Here is a 24,517-nt window from a genome sequence, read left to right on the forward strand (position 1 = left end):
ATATGATCCTCCATTTTACATAGGGTTAGGGTGTTGGTTAGGATTTGGTGTTTTTATACTTCTCATATGTATTAGTGCAAGGACAAATGGTAATAACTTTATCAATATTAATCAATCAATTTAATATTTTATTGGAATCTTGGCGGGGCACTAAGGGCAGAGCAGATCATGGCTTCAAACATGACCATTATGTCAAGATAATGGCCTTAGCATTTACTTAATATGAGAATATTTCTCTACATATTAAGCAAAAAGGTCAATTTTTTTTTCTACCAAGAAAAGTGCATTTGTTATTAGTGAGAATATACTTATTTTAAGATATTTTGGGGTTCATTGAGGTTAGCTAATTTTACTTGTTTTGGAAAGTCTTGACAAGCCGAATTTACTTGTTCTATTGGCAGATCATTTTGCTTAGTTCAAATTAAAATACTGCTCATTTTTGTATTTCTTGTTTTTGAACACTGACTTTTTGCAGTGTAGTATGGTGTTTACATGAATGATGTTTTTTAAAGACTATATCACTGTCATGATCCGTGGCCCGGATCATGTTTTGGTGTTTTCGGTTTGTTTGGACTCCCTCAGTTCCTGTTTTGTGCACCTTTTGAATTTGTTTTAGTTACCGTGGTTGATTATTATTTTCACCTGCTTCTGATTGGTGTTCGGGACGCTCACCTGTTTCTCGAGCACTAATCAGAGGCATTATTTAAGCCTGCCTTTGCCGGTCAGTCGGCCTGGCTTCTTTGTTTATTTATGCTACATTTACGTGAGTATTCCTTGTCGTCTTGCCTATGCTAAGTGTTAGCCTTAACTTCGAGTGCCCCAGTAACCCACCTTCCCATAACAGATGCCAGACGTTCCAGAACCACCCCCTCCGCCCCCCGAAAAAAACAGTCCAAAGTCATGGGAGGTAGGAGGGAGGACAAGGCGGTGGGCCGCCAGGCCAAGTGTCCTTGCAGCCAGCGGGGAAGAGTCATGTGGCGACGGCAAGGTGAACGCCGAGGCGGTCGCCCGTGGAACGACCAAATCCGTGGCTGACGAGGATGGTGGCACCCTCTGCTGGCCCACCGGAGAGCATTGTGGCGCCCTCTGCTGGCCCACCGGAGTGCATGGTGGTGCCCTCTGCCGGCCCACCGGAGTGCATGGTGGTGACCTCTGCCGGCCCACCGGAGTGCATGGTGGCGCCGTCTGCTGGCCCACCGGAGAGCATTGTGGCGCCCTCTGCTGGCCCACCGGAGTGCATGGTGGTGCCCTCTGCCGGCCCACCGGAGTGCATGGTGGTGACCTCTGCCGGCCCACCGGAGTGCATGGTGGCGCCGTCTGCTGGCCCACCGGAGAGCATTGTGGCGCCCTCTGCTGGCCCACCGGAGTGCATGGTGGTGCCCTCTGCCGGCCCACCGGAGTGCATGGTGGTGCCCTCTGCCGGCCCACCGGAGTGCATGGTGGCGCCGTCTGCTGGCCCACCGGAGAGCATGGTGGCGTCTGTTGCAGACCCACTGGGGTAAGGCGGAGCTGTGCTTCCCCAGCTGCATAGCTACTTATAGCCCCCCCCTCAAGGGAGGGATCCCAGACGTCAGCAGATAGGCCCACAGACGAAAGGGATGGGTGGGAGAGGGCTTGAAATGAGGCCGAACTATTTTTCAATTTAGCCATCATCACAAGAATCCTGTCAAGCCTTTCCGCCATCAAAATCTCTGCGGGGTTCGTGTTAGGCTGGAGTATTCTGTCACATGGTGTTGGTGACAAACCCCAAGATGCAGAGAAGGCAGGCTTGGTGCAGGCAAACATAATTTAATGTCCAAAAATGTAAGGCAGTTAAATTTTAGGACTAGATAGAACAATCCCATGATACAAAATAACCTGAGTAGAGTGGAAATAATAGGCTACCTCCTTCAGAGCTGCCTCAGAACGGTTGTGGTGTTGGACCTGGTTGGGTGGGATTGCAAGATGGGGGGCAGAGAGGAGTAAAGGGAATGGTTGTCAGCTTCATTGGGGTCATCAGGTGGGCACCCTCCTTCACCGGTGTTTCAATGATAGGCCCACGACACCTCCGGAGGGCTCATCGGCAACACTTGGTGTCCCAGGTGAGCCCCCCTCTGCTTTTAACCACTATGTCATGTAGGTCTTACTAGATCCCCAGATGGCGTCTCTCCTCTTCGCCCACAGCCGCCAACTGGCTGTCTCTGCTGCTCCTGAGAGGGCTTTGATGGTGTTTCGCAGGGTTTGGCCTCGAACTCCGATGTCCTTAAGCAGCCTGATTGTTGTCCGGCCCACAAAACCTCTGCAGCCAACTTCCACTGGGCAGACCTTGGCTTTCCATCCATTCTGCTCAGCATCAGCTGCCGTGTCGGTGTACTTAAGGCGTTTGCGTTCGAATGCCTCCTCCACAGCAGCCTCTCAGGGAACCGTGAGTTCTATTATATATAAGACGAAGACCAGGGACCAGAAAAACAGGAAACAGGAACAAGAGTCAGGAACAGCTCACAAGCGACGAGGAACCAGGGAGAACTGGAGACAGAAAGCAGTCCACGGCATACAACGACAGGTAGCAAAAACCGGTGGTTGTGACTTTGACAGTGACAATACTCCAGCACAGACTGGATGGCAAGGCAGGTTTGAATAGCATATGGCTGATTGACACTAGGTGTGGCCAGGTGCCAATCAGCTGCAGCTGAGGCGAAACAGCGCTCAGGGAGACAAGCAGGAAACAACCAAAATAAAAGCGCTAACAGGAAACAAAGACAAAGGAAAGAAAAAAAAACATAAATAAACTGTCAGTGACAAACCTCACACATATGTTACATAGGGTTAGGATGATGGTTTTGTGTTTTTATACTTCTTATATGTATTACTGCAAGAAAAAATGGTAATAACTATCAATATTAACTCAATCAAATTAATATATTATTGGAATCTTGGCGGGGCACTAAGGGCCAGAGCAGATGACGGCTTGAAACATGACCACGTGGGCTACCATCTTCTTCACGTGAAGGAAATAAAAAATGGAGATGAGAAAAGATGGTGATAAGAATGTGTCGTGTGCCTCAGGTCTGATCCAGGTGGGCAGATGGAACCCTGTGCCTCTTTCCTGCGTGACTGACGCTCCAGATGCCACAGTGGCCGAGATGCTGCAGGACGTCCATCACGTCGTTACCCTCAGGATACAGCTGCAACGGTACAGTAGGCGCATGCTGGCCCGCCATCTTGTTAATACTTCATCGAGTTGTCTCCTTCAACACGGACATGACTCTCAAGTCAAGAAAACACCAAGTGGAGGAGAACTCTCCTGACAATTTCTGCTTATCAAAGCACCCTCCAAGAGTCACATGTGCATGAAACTAAATTTTGAGCTCTTGCTGCTTGGAAATGTGTACAGTGAGGTCTCGGTTTACCAACTTAAGCGGTCCTTGAATCAATCAAAACGTGTAGTGAAACGATGTCAATATTATTAATTGGTTTCAGCCTTGACAAAAGTCCATCTTTTAATAAGTGTTTAAGTACAGTACTGTATATCAAACAAACATAAACATTTCCTGTCTCTTTATTAACAGTCCAAAACAACAACAAGGAGAAGCTGAACTGTCCTGTATGCGCTGCTCTGCCAACACGCACGCACACACACACTTAAGTCCCCTCGGTGCCCTCACAAACAATCGGAAATCACAAAAATATTGCTGGAATAATAGACATTTTAAAAAGCCAAATCCAATTAACAGCAAGGGTCTTCTCGTCAGCTGCTCCATTTGGCGAGAGGAGCGCAGACGGAGGGAAAGAAAGGAGTGTAATAAATCCCCTCTGGCATGTTTTTCCACAAAAGTCCGTTCTCATGGCAAGTCAAAAGTTGCAGTGGTATGGAGCCCTCGACCATACAGTGGCTGCCAGCAGGACACAGAATGAATGAATGAATGAAGCGTTCACATACGGCGCCATCTAATCGAGGTTCCACTGTACCTCATTTTTCAAATCATTTGAAGAGAAATGTAAATACTGATCAGAGACACATTGTGAGAGTTGTTGTTGTCCCATCTGCGGTCCTCTCCAAGGTTTCTCATAGTCATTCACATTGACATCCCGCTTAGTTGTGAGTTTTTCCCTTGCCCTGATGTGGGATCTTAGCTGAGGATGTTGTTGTGGCTTGTGCAGCCCTTTGAGACACTTGTGTTTCAGGGCTGTATAAACAAACATTGATTGATTGATTGAGAGTGTTACTTGAATGACACACATCTTTAATTGCAATAACGAGTTGCCGTGTACATAACTTCATACCTTTTAACTGTCTAAGTTTAGGCGTTAATGCGTGCGATTAATCACAACAAATGATCCCATGAATCACGTCTGGACGCAGATTAATCACACACCTTCATTTTAATAGCACTTGCTGATTTCCCTCAAACTTAGTGCCAGCTCTAGATCAACTGTACACACTCACTCTGAGGACAGACAAGGGTGCAGAAGTGATGTATGCCGCCATATTTAAATGAACTTTTTGTGTGTGCAACACGCAGTCACCATGAAGACACAAATTTTCTGCACATTTTGTGGTTCAACCTGCGATGTCATGTTGTGGAACATGCAGCTGTTGCGATGAGTCCAGATGTTCTGCTGGTCACTCCCCAAGTTCTTTTGATGACACATAAGCTGGTTTTAAATGAATCTCAGACAGAGTAGCTATTTCGACATTTTATTCCAAAGCTTTGGGAGACCACTCTATGAACAACACGTTCAAATCGCATCACCCAAGTATACCTAACATTCAAACGGGAAGCGACTACTTCTTGAATCCGCAAACAGCCCCATCCCTCCCCAGATGGGACATACAGGTTCATTGTTCGGCACAGGATGAGACAGGATGAGATAAGAAAAGGAGTTCTTCTTCTCCCTTCATTCCCAAGCTCAAGGTAACTCATAGTGAGACATGAGATTGAAAAAATAGAGTACAAATGGAAAACACTAGTTATTTCAAATATGACTATAGAAAGAAATAACTTTTAAAATATGGATATACCGTATTTCCTTGAATTGCCTCCGTGGCGCTAATTAATTTAAGACCTCTTCTCACTCCTGCGTTTACCAAAGGCATGCGGTAAAAGTAAGCATGCGCTAATTATTTTAAAACCTCTTTTCACTCCGGCACTTACCAAAGGTATGCAGTAAACATTTGAGTGTGATGTAAGCATGGACCTTAAATCCTACTGAGTAGCTCTTAATCTTCTACCCTTTATGCAATTTCAAATTACCGGTTTTGAAATCAGCCTAGTCCATTTTGAAAATGACGACAGGGGAAGTGTCACTCGTGACGTCACGAGTTTGAACAGGCGGTAATACTAAACATGCGCTAATTATTTTGGGAAGCGAGTTTCACTTGGCAGTAATTCAAGGCAGGCGCATACTATATGCCCTGCGGCATAAAACAGAATGCAATGATTTGCAAATCCTTTTCAACTTATATTCAATTGAATAGACTGAAAAGACAAGATATTAAATTTTCGAACTGAGAATCTTATTTTTTTTTTTTGGACATAATCATTAACTTAGAATTTAAAAAAAAGTTGGAACAGGGGCATTTGTACCACTGTGTTACATGGCTTTTCCTTTCAACAACACTCAGTAAATGTTTGGGAACTGAGGAAACCTACTTTTGAAGCTTTTCAGGTGGAATTCTTTCCCATTCTTGCTTGATGTACAGCTTAAGTTGTTTAACAGTTTCCATTTTAGGCTTCACATTGCGCCAGATATTTTCAACGGGAGACAGGTCTGGACTACAGGCAGGCCAGTTTAGAACCTGCACTCTTTTAATATGAAGCCACGCTGATGTAACACGTGCCTTGGCATTGTCTTGCTGAAAAAAGCAGGGTGCGTCCATGATAACGTTGCTTGGATGGCAACATATGTTGCTCCAAAGCCTGTATGTACCTTTCAGCATTAACAGTGCCTTCACAGATGTGTAAGTTACCCATGCCTTGGGCACTAATACACGCCCATACCATCACAGATGCTGGTTTTTCAACTTTGTGCCTGGAACAATCCGGATGGTTCTTTTTCTCTTTTTTCCGGACTAGACAATGTCTACAGTTTCCAAAAACAATTTGAAATGTGGATTTGTCACACCACAGAACACTTTTACACTTTGCATCAGTCCATCTTAGATGAGCTCGGGCCCAGCGAAGCCGGCGGTGTTTCTGGGTGTTGTTGATAAACGGCTTTCGCTTTGCATAGTAGAGATTTAACTTGCACTTACAGATGTAACGGCGAACTGTAGTTACTGACAGTGGCTTTCTGAAGTGTGCCTGAGCCGATGTGGTGATATCCTTTACAAACTGATGTCGCTTTTTGATGCGCTACCCACCTGACGGATCGAAGGTCTGTAATATTGTCGCTTAAGTGCAGTTATTTCTCCAGAATTCTCTGAACCTTTTGATGATATTATGGATTGTAGACGGTGAAATCACTAAATAACTTGCAATAGCTGGCTGAGAAATGGTGTTCTTAAACTGTTGGACAATTTGCTCACGCATTTGTCCACAAAGTGGTGACCCTCGCATCATCCTTGTTTGTGAATGATTGAGCATTTCCAGGAATTCAAGTGAAGTGAATTATATTTATATAGCGCTTTTTCTGTAGTTACTCAAAGTGCATTACATAGTGAAACCCAATATCTAAGTTACATTTAAACCAGTGTGGGTGGCACTGGGAGCAGGTGGGTAAAGTGTCTTGCCCAAGGACACAATGGCAGTGACTAGGATGGCGGAAGCAGGGATCAAACCTGGAACCCTCAAGTTGCTGGCACGGCCATTTTACCAACCGAGCTATATCGCCCAATGCTTTTATACCCAAACATGGCACCCACCTGTCCCAATTAGTCCGTTCACCTGTGGGATGTTTCAAATAAGTGCTTGATGAGCATTCCTCAACTTTCTCAGTCTTTTTTGCCACCTGTGCCAGCTTTTTAGAAACATGTTGCAGGCATCACATTCCAAATTAGCTAATATTTGCAAAAAGTAACAACGTTTTCCATTTAACTTTTTTGTCTTTGCAGTCTATTCAATTGAATATAAGTCAAAAATGATTTACAAATCATTGTACTTTCATTTTATTTACAATTTACACAACGTGCCAACTTCACTGGTTTCGGGATTTGTACATGCAACATACATGCAAAAATCATGCAACATATGCAAAATACATGTGACATACATGCAACATACATGCAGCGTACGTGCAACATACATGGAAAATACATGCAAGATATAAAGGCACATACATGCAACGTACATTTGGCATACATGCAACATATAAAGGAACATACATGCAACGTACATGCAGCATACATGCAACATACATGGAACATACATGCAACGTACATGCAGCGTACATGCAACATACGTGCAACGTACATGCAACATACATGCAACGTCGAGCAGCATTTATGCAACATACTCGCAACGTACTTGCAACACATAAACAACTTACATGCAGCATACATGCAACAATTATGCAGTGTACATGCAACATACACACAACGTACATTCGACATATATGGAACATACATGCAACATACATGCAACATACATGCAACGTACGTGCAGCATACTTGCAACATACACACAACGCACATGCAGCATACATGGAACATACACACAACGTACATGCAGCATACATGCAACATGCATGCAACATACAGGCAGCGTACATGCAACATTCATGCAGCGTATATGCAAAATAAATGCAACATACAGGCAACGTACATCTAAAATTTGATTTATATTGCGCTTTTCTAAACACTCAAAGCGCTCACAGAGAAGTGCGACTCAACATTCATTCATACCTAGTGGTGGTAAGCTACATCAGTAGCCACAGCTGCCCTGGGGTAGACTGACGGAAGCGTGGCTGCCAGTTCGCGCCTATGGCCCCTCTGTCCACCACCTATCATTCATTCACCAGTGTGAGCGGCACCGGGTGAAGTGTCCTGCCCAAGGACACAACGGCAGCCATTTTTGGGATGTCAATAGGTGGGAAGCGAACCTGCAACCCTCAGGTTTCTGGCTGGCCGCTCTACCCACTACGCCATGCCGCCATATAGCATATATGTAACATACATGCAACATACACGCAGCGTACAAGCAGCATAAATGTACATGCAACATACATGCAACGTACATGCAGCATACACACAACATACATGCTGCATACATGCAACTTACGTGCAATGTACATGCAACATACACACAACGCACATGCAGCATAAATGCAACATTCATGCAGCATACATGCAACATACATGGAACATACATGCAGCGTACAAGCAGCATACATGTACATGCAACGTACATGCAGCATACACGCAACATACATGCTGCATACATGCAACATACGTGCAATGTACATGCAGCGTACATGCAACATACACGCAACGTACATGCAACATACATGGAACATACATGCAACGTACATGCAGCATTCATGCAGCTCACATGCAACATACATGGAACATACATGCAACGTACATGCAGCATTCATGCAGCTCACATGCAACATACATGGAACTTACATGCAACGTACATGCAGCATTCATGCAGCTCACATGCAACATACATGCAGCGCAGTCCAGACTGTAGCACGCTAAGGTAACCAGCGATGGTGTGCTGGAAGGATTCAGATGAAGAACAGTATCCTGTGTTTTTTCCTCAAGAGATCCATTAATAATAAATATAGGATACATATTAATAATAAATATACTTCTCCCTACGTCCGTGTACCACTCCGTACATTGGCGTGTTAAAAAGTCATGAGTTTAACTTTGTGAAACTGATACCTATAATTTCCAATATTACATTTTAAAGCATTTATCGGCCGACAATATTAGCAGTCCGATATTATCGGACATCTTTAGTTATATGCTATGCTATATTATGCTATGTTTTATTTTGTTTTATGCAATGCTATGTTATGCTATGCTGTGCTATGCTATGCTTTATATTATTTTATGTTATTCTATGCTATGTTTTGTTTTATGTTATATTATGCTATGCTTTTTTTTATGTTATGCTATGTTTTAATATGATGTTATGTTATGCCAGTCTATCCTACAGTGGGGCAAAAAAGTATTTAGTCAGCAAGTTCTCCCACTTAAAAAGATGACAGAGGTCTGTAATTTTCATCATAGGTACACTTCAACTAAGAGAGACAGAATGAGAAAAAAAATCCAATAATTCACATTGTAGGAATTTAAAAAGATATATTTGTAAATTATGGTGAAAATAAGTATTTGGTCAACCATTCAAAGCTCTCACTGATGGAAGGAGGTTTTGGCTCAATATCTGATACATGGTCCCATTCATTCTTTCCTTAACACGGATCAATCGTCTTGTCCCCTTAGAAGAAAAACAGTCCCAAAGCATGATGTTTCCACCCCCATGCTTCACAGTAGGTATGGTGTTCTTGGGATGCAACTCAGTATTCTTCTTCCTCCAAACACGACGAGTTGAGTTTATACCAAAATGTTCTATTTTGGTTTCATCTGACCACATGACATTCTCCCAATCCTCTGCTGTATCATCCATGTATCCATTTTGGTATAAACTCAACTCGTCGTGTTTGGAGGAAAAAGAATACTGAGTTGCATCCCAAGAACACCACACCTACTGTGAAGCATGGGGGTGGAAACATCATGCTTTGGGGCTTTTTTTCTGCTGAGGGGACAGGACGATTGATCCGTGTTCAGGAAAGAATGAATGGGGCCATGTATCGTGAGATTTTGAGCCAAAACCACCTTCCATCAGTGAGAGCTTTGAATGGTTGACCAAATACTTATTTGTAGTAATTTACAAATACATTCTTTAAAATTCCTACAATGTGAATTCCTGGATTTTTTTTTTTTTCACATTCAGTCTCTCCCAGGTGAAGTGTACCTAGGATGAAAATTACAGACCTCTGTCATCATTTTAAGTGGGAGAACTTGCACAATCGGTGGCTGACTAAATACTTTTTTGCCCCACTGTATGCTTTATTTGATGCTACGCTGTGCTTGGACGTAGGCAAGTATATGCAATGCTGGGGTGGGCTGTGTTTTATGTTATTTATGGTATGTTCTTACTACCTGGACATCTGCACACATTTCCACCTGTAACTGAGTCTGTGTTGTGTATCCAGCTGCTCCAGACTGGAGGACCTGCCAGCCGAGCAGTGGACTCACTCAACAGTCAGAAACGCCCTGAAGGAGCTCCTCAAGACCATGAACCAGAGCTCGCTGGCGAAGGAGTGTCCTCTGTCTCAGGTACGACGGCACACCTGGCAAGGTACAGGAGTTAGACTACGAGATATCGTGGATTTATTCTTGCAACGTGAGGAGCTGCAATTATCACCTTCATCTGTTCCCCCTCAAGGCCTGCAGGACGGTAAAAGATAAGAGAAAATTGCTCCCCATCTCTGATGTGTTCCTTCCATCTCAGCTGGTGTTTGCATCCCCTCCCCCCCAGATTCCAATAAATGTGAGGGATGAAAGGTGTGATCAGATGGAAAGATTGCACATGAGGGCCCTGAGGGGGAATATGTATATATATTGTGTGTGTGTGTGTGTGTGTGTGTGTGTGTGTGTGTGTGTGTGTGTGTGTGTGTGTGTGTGTGTGTGTGTGTGTGTGTGTGTGTGTGTGTGTGTGGTAAAAGGAAAAGATACACATCATCTCACATGACCCTTCAAACACACACACATACACACACACACGCACATGCACAGCCCACCAGCACACTCCTGTGTCTCCATGATCTATTTACCTTTAGGCTCTCTTTAATCCACCACACACACAGACACGAGTGTGGGTGAAGGGCTGAGACCAACGTGTTGCCGGTGTGTTGCAGAGCATGATATCGTCCATCATCAACTGCACCTACTACGCCAACGTCTCAGCTGCCAAATGTCAGGAGTTTGGTCGCTGGTACAAGCACTTCATGACCTCCAGATGCAACAGTAAGGAGTTGTTCTTACACACCTGTCCCACGTCTTAGGACACACTTGTCATGTGTGGGTGACAACCAAATACAGCTGTTTGGTACCTCCATTTGAAGTGGAAATATAGAGTGTATTTTATTAATTTACTCAATTTTAATGAGTTATTCTATTATTATTTATATTCTTTTTATTGTTACTTTAAATGTTTCTAATCATTTTCATTTTAATGGATTTTTTTTTTTTTTTATGTGCCGCACTCTGGAAACAGTTTGTAATAAATACATCAAGTGGATTTAGAATTGGATTTAGATTGAGATTGACCAGATCATTATTGTAAATAAAATAATAATTAAAAAAAAAATGAAATATATATATATATATATATATATATATATATATATATATATATGTGTATGTGTGTGTGTGTGTGTGCGTATGTATATATTATATATATATGTGTGTGTGTGTGTGTGTATATATGTATGTATATATATATATATATATATATATATATATATATATATATATATATATATATATATATATATATGTATATGTGTATATGTATGTATATATTATATACATATATATATATGTATGTGTATATATATATTAGGGCTGTGAATCTTTGGGTGTCCCACGATTCGATTCAATATCGATTCTTGGGGTCACGATTCGATTCGATTTGATTCTCGATTCAAAAACGATATTTTTCCGATTCAAAACGATTCTGTATTCATTCAATACATAGGATTTCAGCAGGATCTACCCCAGTCTGCTGACATGCAAGCAGAGTAGTAAAAAAAATAATTAAAAGCTTTTATAATTGTAAAGGACAATTTTTTATCAACTGATTGCAATAATGTAAATGTGTTTTAACTATTAAACGTACCAAAAATATGACTTATTTTATCTTTGTGAAAACATTGGACACAGTGTGTTGTCAAGCTTATGAGATGCGATGCAAGTGTAAGCCGCTGTGACACTATTGTTCTTTTTTATTATTTTTATAAATGTTTAATGATAATGTCAGTGAGGGATTTTTAATCACTGCTATGCTGAAATTATAATTAATTTTGATACTGTTGTTGATAATATATTCATTTTTGTTTCATTACTTTTGGTTTGTTCTGTGTCGTGTTTGTGTCTCCTTTCAATTGCTCTGTTTATTGCAGTTCTGAGTGTTGCTGGGTCAGGTTTGGTTTAGGAATTGGATTGCATTGTTATAGTATTGCTGTGAAGTGGTTTGATGGATTGATTGAAAAAAATTTAAAAAACATCGATTTTTTCAAAATGAGAATCGATTCTGAATCGCACAACGTAAACGATTCGTATTCGAATCTATTTTTCCCCACACCCCTAATATATACATTATATATATATATATATATACATACACACATGAAAACAGGCTCTGTGTTATATATATATTTGACCACAGAACTTTCCTCCAGAAGGTCTTATCTTAGTCCATGTGATGTCAAATGAAACAAAAAATGGAGCTGTTTGCCCACAATACCCAGCAATATGTTTGGAGGAAAAAAGGTAAAGCCTTTAATACCAGGCACATCATTCCCACCGTCAAGCATGGTGGTGGAAGAATTATGCTCTGGGCTTGTTTTGCTGCCAGTAAATGGGACAATGAAAAAGGCGGATTACCTCCAAATTCTTCAGGACAACCTAAAATCATCAGCCCGAAGGTTGGGTCTTGGGCACAGTTGGGTCTTCCAACAGGACAATGACCCCAAACACATGTCAAAGTGGTAAAGGAATGGCTAAATCAGGCTGAAATGAAGGTTTTAGAATTGATTGACCATGTTCTTCAAACCGTATAAAAGTCAAATGAAAGTACGTCTTCTCTTCCTCAGACACGGAGAGCTTCTCCGAGCAGCCGTCACACCTACCCGTCAGCAACGGTCCAGCGGACCAGAGCCTCCTTTACCTCCACGGAGGCATGAGCAACATGGTGGGCGGGGCCTCAACGCACGGCCTGCTGACCCAGACCCTCAGCAGGTCTCAGCAGCAAGTCATGACGCAGCTCCTCAACCAGCAGTATGCCGTCAACCTCATGCTCGCCGGCCAGCAGCAGTTCCTCAACCAGCCGCCTGCGGGGAGGTCTCCTGCCAAGGTTTTCCCCAAAGCCCCGGACCCCCAGGGCCCCCAGCAGACTCCATGTTGCCCCGATGGAGGCTCTTCGGCCGGGTCGGTGGACGTGTCGTCCGACATCTACCACTGTGTGCGCGAGGAGATGAAGAGGGCAGGGATCTCCCAGGCCGTCTTTGCACGAGTGGCTTTCAACAGGACCCAGGTAGGTCTGGAGAGAATGTGATCTTGTACCTAGGTAGGCCAGGAGAGTATGTGACCTTGAACACAGGTAGGCCAGGAGAGAATGTGACATTGAACGTAGGCAGGCCTGGAGATAGTGCGACCTTGAACCTAGGTAAGCCAGGAGAGAATGTGACCTTGAACACAGGTAGACCAGGAGATAATGTGACCTTGAACCTGGGTAGGCCAGGAGAGAATGTGACCTTGAACCTAGGTAGGCCATAAAAGAATGTGACCTTGAACACAGTTAAGCCAGGACAGAATGTGACCTTGAACTCAGGTAGGCCAGGAGATACTGTGACCTTGAACCTGGGTAGGCCAGGAGAGAATTTGACTTTGAACATAGGTAGGTCATAAGAGAGCGTGACCTTGAACACAGTTAGGCCAGGAGAGAATGTGACCGTGAACTCAGGTAGGCCAGGACATAATGTGACTTTAAACACAGGTAAGCCAGGAGAATGTGACCTTGAACCTAGGTAAGCCATGAGAGAATGTGACCTTGAACAATGTTGGCCAGGAGAGAATGTGACCTTGAACTCAGGTAAGGCAGGAGATAATGTGACCTTGAACCTGGCTAGGCCAGGAGAGAATTTGACTTTGAACCTAGGTAGGCCATAAGAGAACATGACCTTGAACACAGTTAGGCCAGGAGAGAAAGTGACCTTGAACTCAGGTAGGCCAGGAGATAATGTGACCTTGAACCTGGGTAGGCCAGGAGAGAATGTGACTTTGAACCTAGGTAGGCCATAAGAGAATGTGACATTGAACACAGTTAGGCCAGGAGAGAATGTGACCTTGAAATTTGGTAGGCCAGGACATAATGTGACCTTGAACACAGGTAGGCCAGGAGAGAATGTGACCTTGAACACATGTAGGCAAAGAGAGAATGTGACCTTGAACATATTTAGGTTGGGGTATAGTGTGACCTTGAACCTAGGTAAGCCAGGAGAGAAGGCCAGGAAAGAATGTGACCTTGAACACAGGTAGGCTAGGAGAGAATGTGAACTTGAACACGGGTAGGCTAAAAGAGAATGTGACCTTGAACCCAGGTAGGCAGGGAGATAGTGTGGCCTTGAACCTAGGTAGGCCAGAAGAGAGTTTGACCTTGAACCTAGGTAAGCCAGAAGATAATGTGACCTTGAACATAGGTACGCCAGAAGAGAATGTGACCTTGAACACAGGTAGGCTCAGAGAAAATGTGACCTTGAACCCAGGTAGGCCAGGAGAGAATGCATCCTTAAACCTATGTGGGCCTAGAGAGAATGTGACCTTGAACATAGTGAAGTGAAGTGATTTATATTTATGTAGCGCTTTTTCTCTAGTGACCTAATGCGCTTTACATAGTGAAACCCAATATCTAAGTTACATTTAAACCTGTGTGGGTGGCACTGGGAGAATGTGGGTAAAGCGTCTTGCCCAAGGACACAACGACAGTGACTAGAATGTCGGAAGCGGGATCGAACATGGAACCCTCAAGTTGCTGGGACGGCCACTCTACCAACGGAGCTATACCGCCCCGGTACATAGGTAGGCCTGGAGACGATGTGACTCATTTTGGGGTCCTTATACACACATACCATAATATTCCATATGTGGAAGCACAGTACGTCTGACTATGGGAGCCGTACTGTTCCGAAAATCCATCAAGCGGTGCGACTTAGTAGCTTACCAAAGTCGTACTAAAACATTCTGATAGATTGAGCGCCGTTTGTGATGTTCGATATTCTCAATGAAGCATCAGTTTTGGTGTAGCTTGCCAATGCTAGCCTATACTTGTTAGTGTTATTTATTGAACAGGTGTCAATTTGCAGTCCACACATATCTCTTATGTGTGACTGCCATCTACTGGTCACACGTATCATTACACCAAGTACCAAATACAATTTCTTGGACTAAATTAATGCGTACACAAGGTGCACTTTTCATTTTGGAGATAGTAAAAGGATTTAAAGTGCGCCTTATATATAAAGTACTATCTTATAGTGTGAGAAATATGATAGTTTGTGGATATTGTCTTTGTGATCAGGACTGAATCATGCTTGATAAAAAAAGGTGGCTCTAGCAGTTTCCACTTTGGCGTGGCCTCTTACTGCAATGCCCCTCCCCCATTGGCATGTGTGCGCCTGGTGGTGCCAGCTCTCTGCAGCAGGAATCTGGTGCCAACACTGAAGCAGCTGCTGGCTAACTAATCGCAAACCCTTAGAGAAATACTCCCCCCGTCCCTCCATGTTCCCATCCTTCACTGGCATCCCTCTGTTCCTTTCTTGCTCCCTCTGACCTCTCCTTGTCAGTCTGTCTTCTCCAATCTTGCTCATTTTACAACTCGCGCTGGAGTCAGATATCAAAAGGTCTGCATTAGCCGAGGCTGTTTTGCATTCAGCAGCACGCCCGAGAACAGGGGGCTCGTTAATATTATTATCGTCATGATCATTTTCATCACAATGAGCAGCGACGGCTATCATGCCTATTTTCCCCACTTCTCGGGTGTCGGCCGTGCACGCTGGCATCGCTCCAAGATGCCATCAAGAAGCACCGGGCTCGTTTGTCTTCCTTGAGGAAGACCGAGGGTTTGCCGGGTGAATCTGAGGATGATAGGAATATGAAGCCTGTTTATTCCCCAGCGTTCCAACTCCCAGCATCCCTTTCCATTCCTACTTACGTCCCACAATCCACTCTGGATGTTGGCGGGCTTATGTGTGCAGAGCCACCATGCAGCTGGCTCGCCAGCGCTGAAAGAGTCTCTCCAGAGATGACTTAAAGAGCTTTTCAATAAGTTCCCTACCAACGGCAGCCTTTGCATGGAGATAATAAATCTGTGCGAGTGATTCTTTCATTGGAATTATTCATAGCCTGTTTTCTTGGGCAATAAGAAACAAAACAAAAAAGTTGAAAAAGTTACCACTAATCTTTGTATAAAAATCCTTTAAGTTATTTATTCTGATGAAAAAAAATACAATTACTACCGTATTTGCCATAGGGCGCACCAGATTATAAGGCGCACTGACAATGAATGGGTGCCTGCAGGTTTATTTTTATACAAAAGGCGCACGGAATGATAGGGCGCATTAAAGGAGTCATATTATTCTTTTTTTCTACAAACGTTTGTAAATTGAAAACACTTCCTTGTGGTCTACATCTGTGTTTTTCAACCACTAATGTGCCGGGAGATACAGTCTTGTGCGCTGTGGGAAATTATATGTATATATATATATATATATATATATATATATATATATATATATATATATATATATATATATATATATATATATATATATATATATATATATATATATATATATATATATATACATATATATATACATATATATATATACATATACATATACATATATATATATATATATATATATATATATATATATATATATATATCCTACTCAGTGACCTAGTGGTTAGAGTGTCAGCCCTGAGATCGGTAGGTTGTGAGTTCAAACCCCGCCCGAGTTATACCAAAGACTATAAAAATGGGACCCATTGCCTCCCTGCTTGGCACTCAGCATCAAGTGTTGGAATTGGGGGTTAAATCACCATAAATGATTCCCAGGCGCGGCACCGCTGCTGCCTACTGCTCCCCTCACTTCCCAGGAGGTGATCAAGGGGATGGGTCAAATGCAGAGGACAAATTTCACCAGTGACACTGACTGGAGAACCTTTGCTTTCCTGTTTTTCTGCTGTTGACATCAATCCGTCAATCCTTTCCGTGTCCGGGCCAGGTAAGGTTCCCCGTGTTGTGTGTGACAATCATTGGTACTTTAACTTTATATATATATATATATATATATATATATATATATATATATATATATATATATATATATATATTATATATATATATATATATATATATATATATATATGTATATATATATATATATACATATGTATACATATATACACATATATATACATATATATACATATGTATACATATATACACATATATATACATATATATACAAACCCTGTTTCCATATGAGTTGGGAAATTGTGTTAGATGTAAATATAAACGTAATACAATGATTTGCAAATCATTTTCAACCCATATTCAGTTGAATATGCTACAAAGGCAACATATTTGATGTTCAAACTGATAAACGTTTTTGTTTTTTTGCAAATAATCATTAACTTTAGAATTTGATGCCAGCAACACGTGACAAAGAAGTTGGGAAAGGTGGGAATAAAAACATATACAGTTGAGGAATGCTCATCAAACACTTATATGGAACATCCCACAGGTTTGCAGGCTAATTGGGAACAGGTGGGTGCCGTGATTGGGTATAAAAGCAGCTTCCATGAAATGCTAAGTAATTCACAAATAAGGATGGGGTGAGGGTCACCACTTTGTAAGCAAATTGTCGAACAGTTTTAGAAGAATGTTTCTCAACGAGCTATTGCAAGGAATTTAGGGATTTTACCATCTACGGTCCGTAAAATCATCAAAAAGTTCAGACAATCTGGAGAAATAACTGCATGTAAGCGATGGTATTTCGGACTTTTGATCCCGCAGGCGGTACTGCATCAAAAACCGACATCAGTGTGTAAAGGATATCACCACATGGGCTCAGGAACACTTCATAAAACCTCTGTCAGTAGTTACAGTTGGTTGCTACATCTGTAAGTGCAAGTTAAAACTCTACTATGTAAAGCCAAACCCCTTTATCAACAATATCCTGAAACATCGCCGGCTTGGCTGGGCCTGAGCTCACCTAAGATGAACTGATGCAAAGTGAAAAGGTTTTCTGTGGTCTGACGAGTCCACATTTAGATTTAGATTTGGAAACAGAGGTATTTTGGTGTCCTCCAGAACAAAGAGGAAAATAACCATTCGGATTGTTATAGGCGCAAAGTTGAAAAGCCAGCATTTGTGATGGGGGTGTATTAGTGCCCAAGGCATGGGTAATTTACACATCTGTGAAGGCACCATTAATGCTGAAAGGTCCATACAGGTTTTGGAGCAACATATATTGTCATCCAAGCAACGTTATTTCAGAAGGACAAGTGTTACAACAGCGTGGCTTCATAAAAAAAGAGTGCGGGTACTCGTTGTGATCCCAATGTGCAGACCACGGCGGGAGGCAGCGTGCATGTAATAAGGTATGTAATGCTTAAACCAAAAATTAACAAACGGGAGAGGAAAAGGCAATGGCTATGCAAAACAAAAGTAAAACTGGACTGGCTAAAAAGTAAACAGAAACAGAATGCTGGACTACAGCAAAAACTTACGCCGTCGACAAAGCACATCGATACATGACATATCAATCAACAATGTCCACACAGAGAAGGATAGCAACAACTTATGTAGCCTTGCTTGCTAACAGAAAGCAGGTGCGGGGAATACCGAACTGCAAAAACTTAAATCTAAGTGAGATGAAATATCTCAAATAAGGGTGATATTTGCTCATTTTCTGTCTGATAAAATAACTATTCTCACTAAGCAGATTTTATGTTTCGAGTGTTTTACGTGTTTTATGTGATTTGGTCCTAAATTACCTCAGTAAGATATTACAGCTTGTTGCTAAGATGTTATGACCTATATTGAATAAAACATGCTTGAAACTAGAATATCAACTGTTGCAAAACTGTGTTATCAACACTCACAAGTATAAAACTACTTTTTTTAAGTAATAATTTCTTATTTCAAGCATGAAAAAAAAAATCATGACTTTGACACAATTGGGTCTTATAATTAAAACGGATGACAGCCAAATGGACTTTGCTGTTTTATTTTCAAATCAACAATAGAAAACACTTACTCTTATAGTAGTACAGTTGGCACAGAACAGTAAACTGACAATTAATATTTAAACATTTAACATGTCTAACAATTGTTACCATAAATAGTTCATGCTCATTCAGATAAATTCTTCCAAATTACATTTAAAAACATTGTGGCCGGGAGCCGGGCTGTATATATGCGCACTAATTGACTGAAAGAGCCTGCACTTGGCGCGATGATGTCATGTTGTAGATGGAAAAAATTATTTTTACACCATATGATTTGCCTGAGTGGCTCGGAGGCCTTGTTGCCTTTCCATAAAGAACATTAAATTAGTTTTTAGTATAAGTAAATGTAATGCCGAGCTCATATCATTATGTCAAGATAATGTCATTAGCATTTACTTAATTTAAGAATATTTTTCAACATATTGAGCAAAAAGGTCTCATATTTTTTTTTCGACCAAGAAAAGTGCACTTGTTGGTAGTGAGAATATACTTATTTTAAGGTATTTTTGGGTTCATTGAAGTTAGCTAATTTTCTCAGTCTTGACAAGCTAAATTTTCTTGTTCTATTGGCAGACAATTTTGCTTAGTTCAAATAAAATACCCTTCATTTTTGTATTTTTTTTTTTTCGTTTTTGAACACTGACTTTTTTGCAGTGCGCTCAAAGGAAGACATGAAACTGCTACACCAACAAAACAAGAAGGGCCACCAAAATAACAGCGCAAGGCAATAACTAAAGCACAGGAAAACACTAACAAACTCAAAATAAGGCACGACGACATGGAGTAAAATTGTTTTAACCTTTTCTACTGGTGGTTTGACTCTGTATTTTTCAATGAAAAACATTTGGCTTGCCTCAAAAAATATTGAAAAACACTGACCTCGATAATGTGTCCTCTATCTTAACCGGGCACATAGCTCCGCCCCCTCTGAAGTCATGCGCACACTTGCGGTTGGGGGTACAAAATAATTGCTATTGCGACATTCAGTGGACACGTTTAGAAGAGCAGTTTCTTTCATTCAAAAATTTCTGTACATTTTTATATTTACCGTATTTTTCGGACTATAAGTCACAATTTTTTTCATGGTTTGGCCGGGGGTACGACATATACTCCGGAGCGACTTATTAGTGAAATTATTAACACATTACCGTAAAATATCAAATAATATTATTTATCTCATTCGCGGAAGAGACGAAGAAAATGTCAGCAATCGTCACACACACGTCAACCAATAAGAATTCGGCGGGGGAGGGTCATGGCAGAAGTGCATTGTGGGTCATGGGATGCTAACTGTTATATAATACATGCCACTGCTGTAGCTATTAAAATGGATCATTTCAACGTTGGCGGTAACTTATAAAAACTGAGAAGGGCTGAACAAAAATGGCACCAAAAAGGAAATCATGCACTGCAGATTACAAGATGGACGTAGTGAAATATGCAGCAGAAAACGACAAGAGGAAGCGGCGCATACATTTGGAGTTGGCAGAGTTCTTTAGAAGCGACATCGAGGAAGAAGATTTCATCGGATTTATCGATTAGAAGTGACAGATTTGTTTGGTAAACGTGTAGCATGTTCTATATGTTATAGTTATTTGAATGACTCTTACCATAATATGTTACGTTAAAGTGGAACATTATTACAATTTCAGAAGGGTTAAAACCAATAAAAATCAGTTCCCAGTAGTTTAATTTATTTTTTTACGTTTTTTTTTTAATTTTACCCATCCCGGAATATCCCTAAAAAAGCTTTAAAGTGCCTGATTTTCGCTATCTGTGAAGCCATCGTCCATTTTCCTGTGACGTCATCCAGTGATGACAATACGGATAGCACAGCAAGATATAGCGACATTAGCTCGGATTCAGACTCGGATTTCAGCGGCTTAAGCGATTCAACAGATTACGCATGTATTGAAACGGATGGTTGGAGTATGGAGGCAGATAGCGAAAACAAAATTGAAGAAGAAACTGAAGCTATTGAGCAAATAGCTATTGACGCTATTTGGCCATGTCTGCCTTAGCATCGCCGGTAAAATGTGCAGACCAACGATCGGAAGTTTTGCATCTTGTGACACTAGATTAACTTAAATCCATCGATTGGTAAGTGTTTGTTTTGCGTTAAATGTGCGTGGAGGGAAACGCTGGATGTAAATATAGTTTCAAATGTACATACAGCTAGTCTAAATAGCATGTTAGCATCGATTAGCTGGCAGTCATGCCGCGACCAAACATGTCTGATTAGCACATAAGTCAACAACATCAACAAAACTCACTGTGACGTACTTCCTGCCGTCCTAGTTTGGGTTGTGAGGACACTTGACACACAACGCATCATAACAGGTTTGACTTGGATTTATTCTTTCAATAAATCTGTTGTCATTTGGCCCTTTGGTCGCATCACTTTTCAGTGTGCGTTTACAATCTTTGGTCGCACCACTTTGCAGTGCGCGCGTACTGCCTGTCTGCTGCCGCTGCACGCCTTTCGCCGTCCGGGGCTTGCGTCCGCTGCGGGGGTGCGTCATCTTGCTCTCGTTGTGGGTTGTCGCGCTCTTGGTTTGCTGGCCGTGGTTTCCTCCTCCATGCTGCTCTCGATCGTGCCCCCTTCGCCTCTCTTATATTCTAGCAGCAGATGGAGAGATTGTGAGCAGGTGTGTGGTATACGCACCTGGCTCAGATTGCCGCTGTAGTGTCGCTCCGCGTGCGTCACGCCTCTCCTCGCCGCCGCATGCCCCGCCTCCTGGCCTCCATGTGGGCCCGGGCTGCTGCTCTCTGCCCGCTGTCGGCCCGTCGGCTGTGTCTCTCCACACTCACCTTTGTGATTTAGTCGACTTTATTGTTGGAAATGCATCTGCAAGTTATCCATACATCTCTGTGCCATGTCTGCCTTAGCATCGCCAGTAAAATGTGCAGACACTCCGGCACATTCAATGGGGGTCTGGCGGCAGGTTTCTTTGACTTTATCGTTGGAAATGCATCTGCTTTGAGTGTCGCAGGATATCCACACAATCTTGCCATCTCTGTAGTAGCATAGCTTTCGTCGGTAAAGTGTGCGGAACAAACGGCTGACCATTTCGTCAGCTTTCCCCACACCCTCGTATTTTGAACAAATTGCTTCCAATTTCTTGCCACTTTCGCATCTTTGGGCCAGTGGTGCAACTTGAATCCCTCCCTGTTAGTGTTGTTACACCCTCCGACAACACACCGACCAAGGTTCCAGAAAATAGTCGAAAAAACGGAAAATAACATAACTGAGACGCGGTGTTTGTAATGTGTTTGAGAAAATGGCGGCTTTATTACCTAGGTGACGTCACGTTCTGACGTCATCGCTCCGAGAGCGATCAATAGAAAGGCGTTTAATTCGCCAAAATTCACCCATTTAGAGTTCGGAAATCGGTTAAAAAAATATATGGTCTTTTTTCTGCAACATCAAGGTATATATTGACGCTTACATAGGTCTGGTGATAATGTTCCCCTTTAACATACCAGGCACGTTCTCAGTTAGTTATTTATGCGTCATATAACGTACACTTATTCAGCCTGTTGTTCACTGTTCTTTATTTATTTTAAATTGCTTTTCAAATTGCTATTCTTGGTGTTCGATTTTATCAAATAAATTTCCCCCAAAAATGCGACTTATACTCCAGTGCGTCGTATATATGTTTTTTTTCCTTCTTTATTATGCATTTTCGGCCAGTGCGACGTATACTCCAGAACAACTTATAATCCAAAAATACGGTACCAAAATCAACTCGCGGGCCATACCTTTGACAACCCTGTGCTAAACAATTTAGGAAACAAACAAATACAGTACCGAATACAATAGTAAAAAAAAAAGGAAGGCTCAAACTTAATAATAGCAAAAGTATCAATTATAATTATAAGAATAATGCCAATAATAGCAATGAAAGATCAAAATAAATTCCAACAAAGATTTTGTTATGGTTTCACAGCCAATAATAGCAAGAATAAACGAGTGACTCCCTCTTGCAGTGCGTGTCACGCTGTAGTTATTATTCTTCACAAGGAAGGAGTCCTACTTTCAGTTCAAACTCATTCTGCTCATTAGCCTTGTGGTTAGAGTGTCCGCCCTGAGATCGGTAGGTTGTGAGTTCAAACCCCGGCCGAGTCCTACCAAAGACTATAAAAATGGGACCCATCACTTCCCTGGTCGGCACTCAGCATCAAGGGCTGGAATTGGGGGTTAAATCAGCAAAAATTATTCCCGGGCGTGGCCACCGGTGCTGCTCACTGCTCCCTTCGCCTCCTAGGGAGTTATCAAGGGTGATGGGTCAAATGCAGAGAATAATTTCGTACACACCTAGTGTGTGTGTGACAAGCATTGCTACTTTAACTTAACATTAACTTCATATAAAGGATGCCATTTTCCAACATACCACTCATTATCATCTCATGTCAACACAGTTGTTTTTCTCTCCGTAGCTTGTGTGTACCAGTCACAAACATCTGTCCATTTTTTTGTTCCGATCTTTCTCTAGGTCAGGGGTAGGGAACCTATTGCTCTCGAGCCAGATGTGGCTCTTTTGATGACCGCATCTGGCTCCCAGATAAATTTTAGCTGATGTTGCTTAACACGATAAGTAATGAATAATTCCGCTGGTAATCACAGTGTTAAAAATAACGTTCAAAATGTAAAACATCCTCATGCATTTTAATCCATCTGTTGTGATCCGATGGCCGGATCATACCCATATTGTTGCTTTGTTCCATTTTGATATCACATTTTGTAGTTTGACCTCCTCATTTCCTGTTTTATTCTGTCACCATGATAGCTTATTAGTTCACCTTCCCCTTGTTTTCATCGCACACCTGTTTCTCGTTATCACCTCCATTATTTAAGCTCGCCCCTTTTCGTCATTCATTCTGGGACTCTAATTTGCCTTTGTGCAACAGTTGATGACTTGTTTTTCATGCTCTCACTTGTTAGCTCTCATGCTACACTTCATTTTATTCCTAGCTTTCATGCTAGTTGTTTTGTTTTACCTTTTTGTGCCTTCGTGCCAAGTGTTTGTGTTCTGTTTGTTTCCCCTAGCTTTCCATGCTAGCGCTTTTGTTTGCCTTTCTGCTTAGCTCCAGTATTTTTGTTCCTTAGCCTTTTATTTGTTAAATAGATACTTTATATCTTACTTCACGCTGTGTTCTTGCTCAACGCATCCCTGGAGGAACAAATCCGGCATCGTTATGCCACACAAGCTTCACACCATCCATCCGTTTCTATCGCATCTGTTCAAGAAGTCGCATTAATGGTCAAAAGTATTTGTTTTGTTATTGGTTAGTCTTCAGAATAACAATGTTATTAAAAAAAATAAGAGATGCATGCATTTAGTTGTTGTAAGTCCAAATAAAAGAGGAGGCGTAGAATTCTCTTGTCAGAGCATGGGACGACACTGTACAAGGGTACAGGTCTATGTGTTTCTCCTCATTGAGCTAAATTGAATCCAGTCTCTGTTTCATTCCTTGCTTCTTGTCTGTTTAATAGATGCC

At 41.9% G+C, this 24,517-nt stretch overlaps 1 protein-coding gene across 1 annotated transcript in view; it reads left to right on the forward strand.

The window, feature by feature from the left end:
* Nucleotides 1-24,517, forward strand: part of satb1a (SATB homeobox 1a) — a 91,059-nt gene that overhangs the window by 35,030 nt on the left and 31,512 nt on the right. Inside the window, exons 4-7 of the mRNA XM_061882415.1 lie at nt 3,046-3,172; nt 10,147-10,270; nt 10,852-10,960; nt 12,811-13,250. Coding sequence (XP_061738399.1) covers nt 3,046-3,172; nt 10,147-10,270; nt 10,852-10,960; nt 12,811-13,250 — 800 coding nt within the window. The remainder of the gene's footprint in view (nt 1-3,045; nt 3,173-10,146; nt 10,271-10,851; nt 10,961-12,810; nt 13,251-24,517) is intronic.

Source organism: Nerophis ophidion, linkage group LG21 (assembly GCF_033978795.1).
Source record: "Nerophis ophidion isolate RoL-2023_Sa linkage group LG21, RoL_Noph_v1.0, whole genome shotgun sequence".
In the NCBI taxonomy this organism is placed as follows: Eukaryota; Metazoa; Chordata; class Actinopteri; order Syngnathiformes; family Syngnathidae; genus Nerophis; species Nerophis ophidion.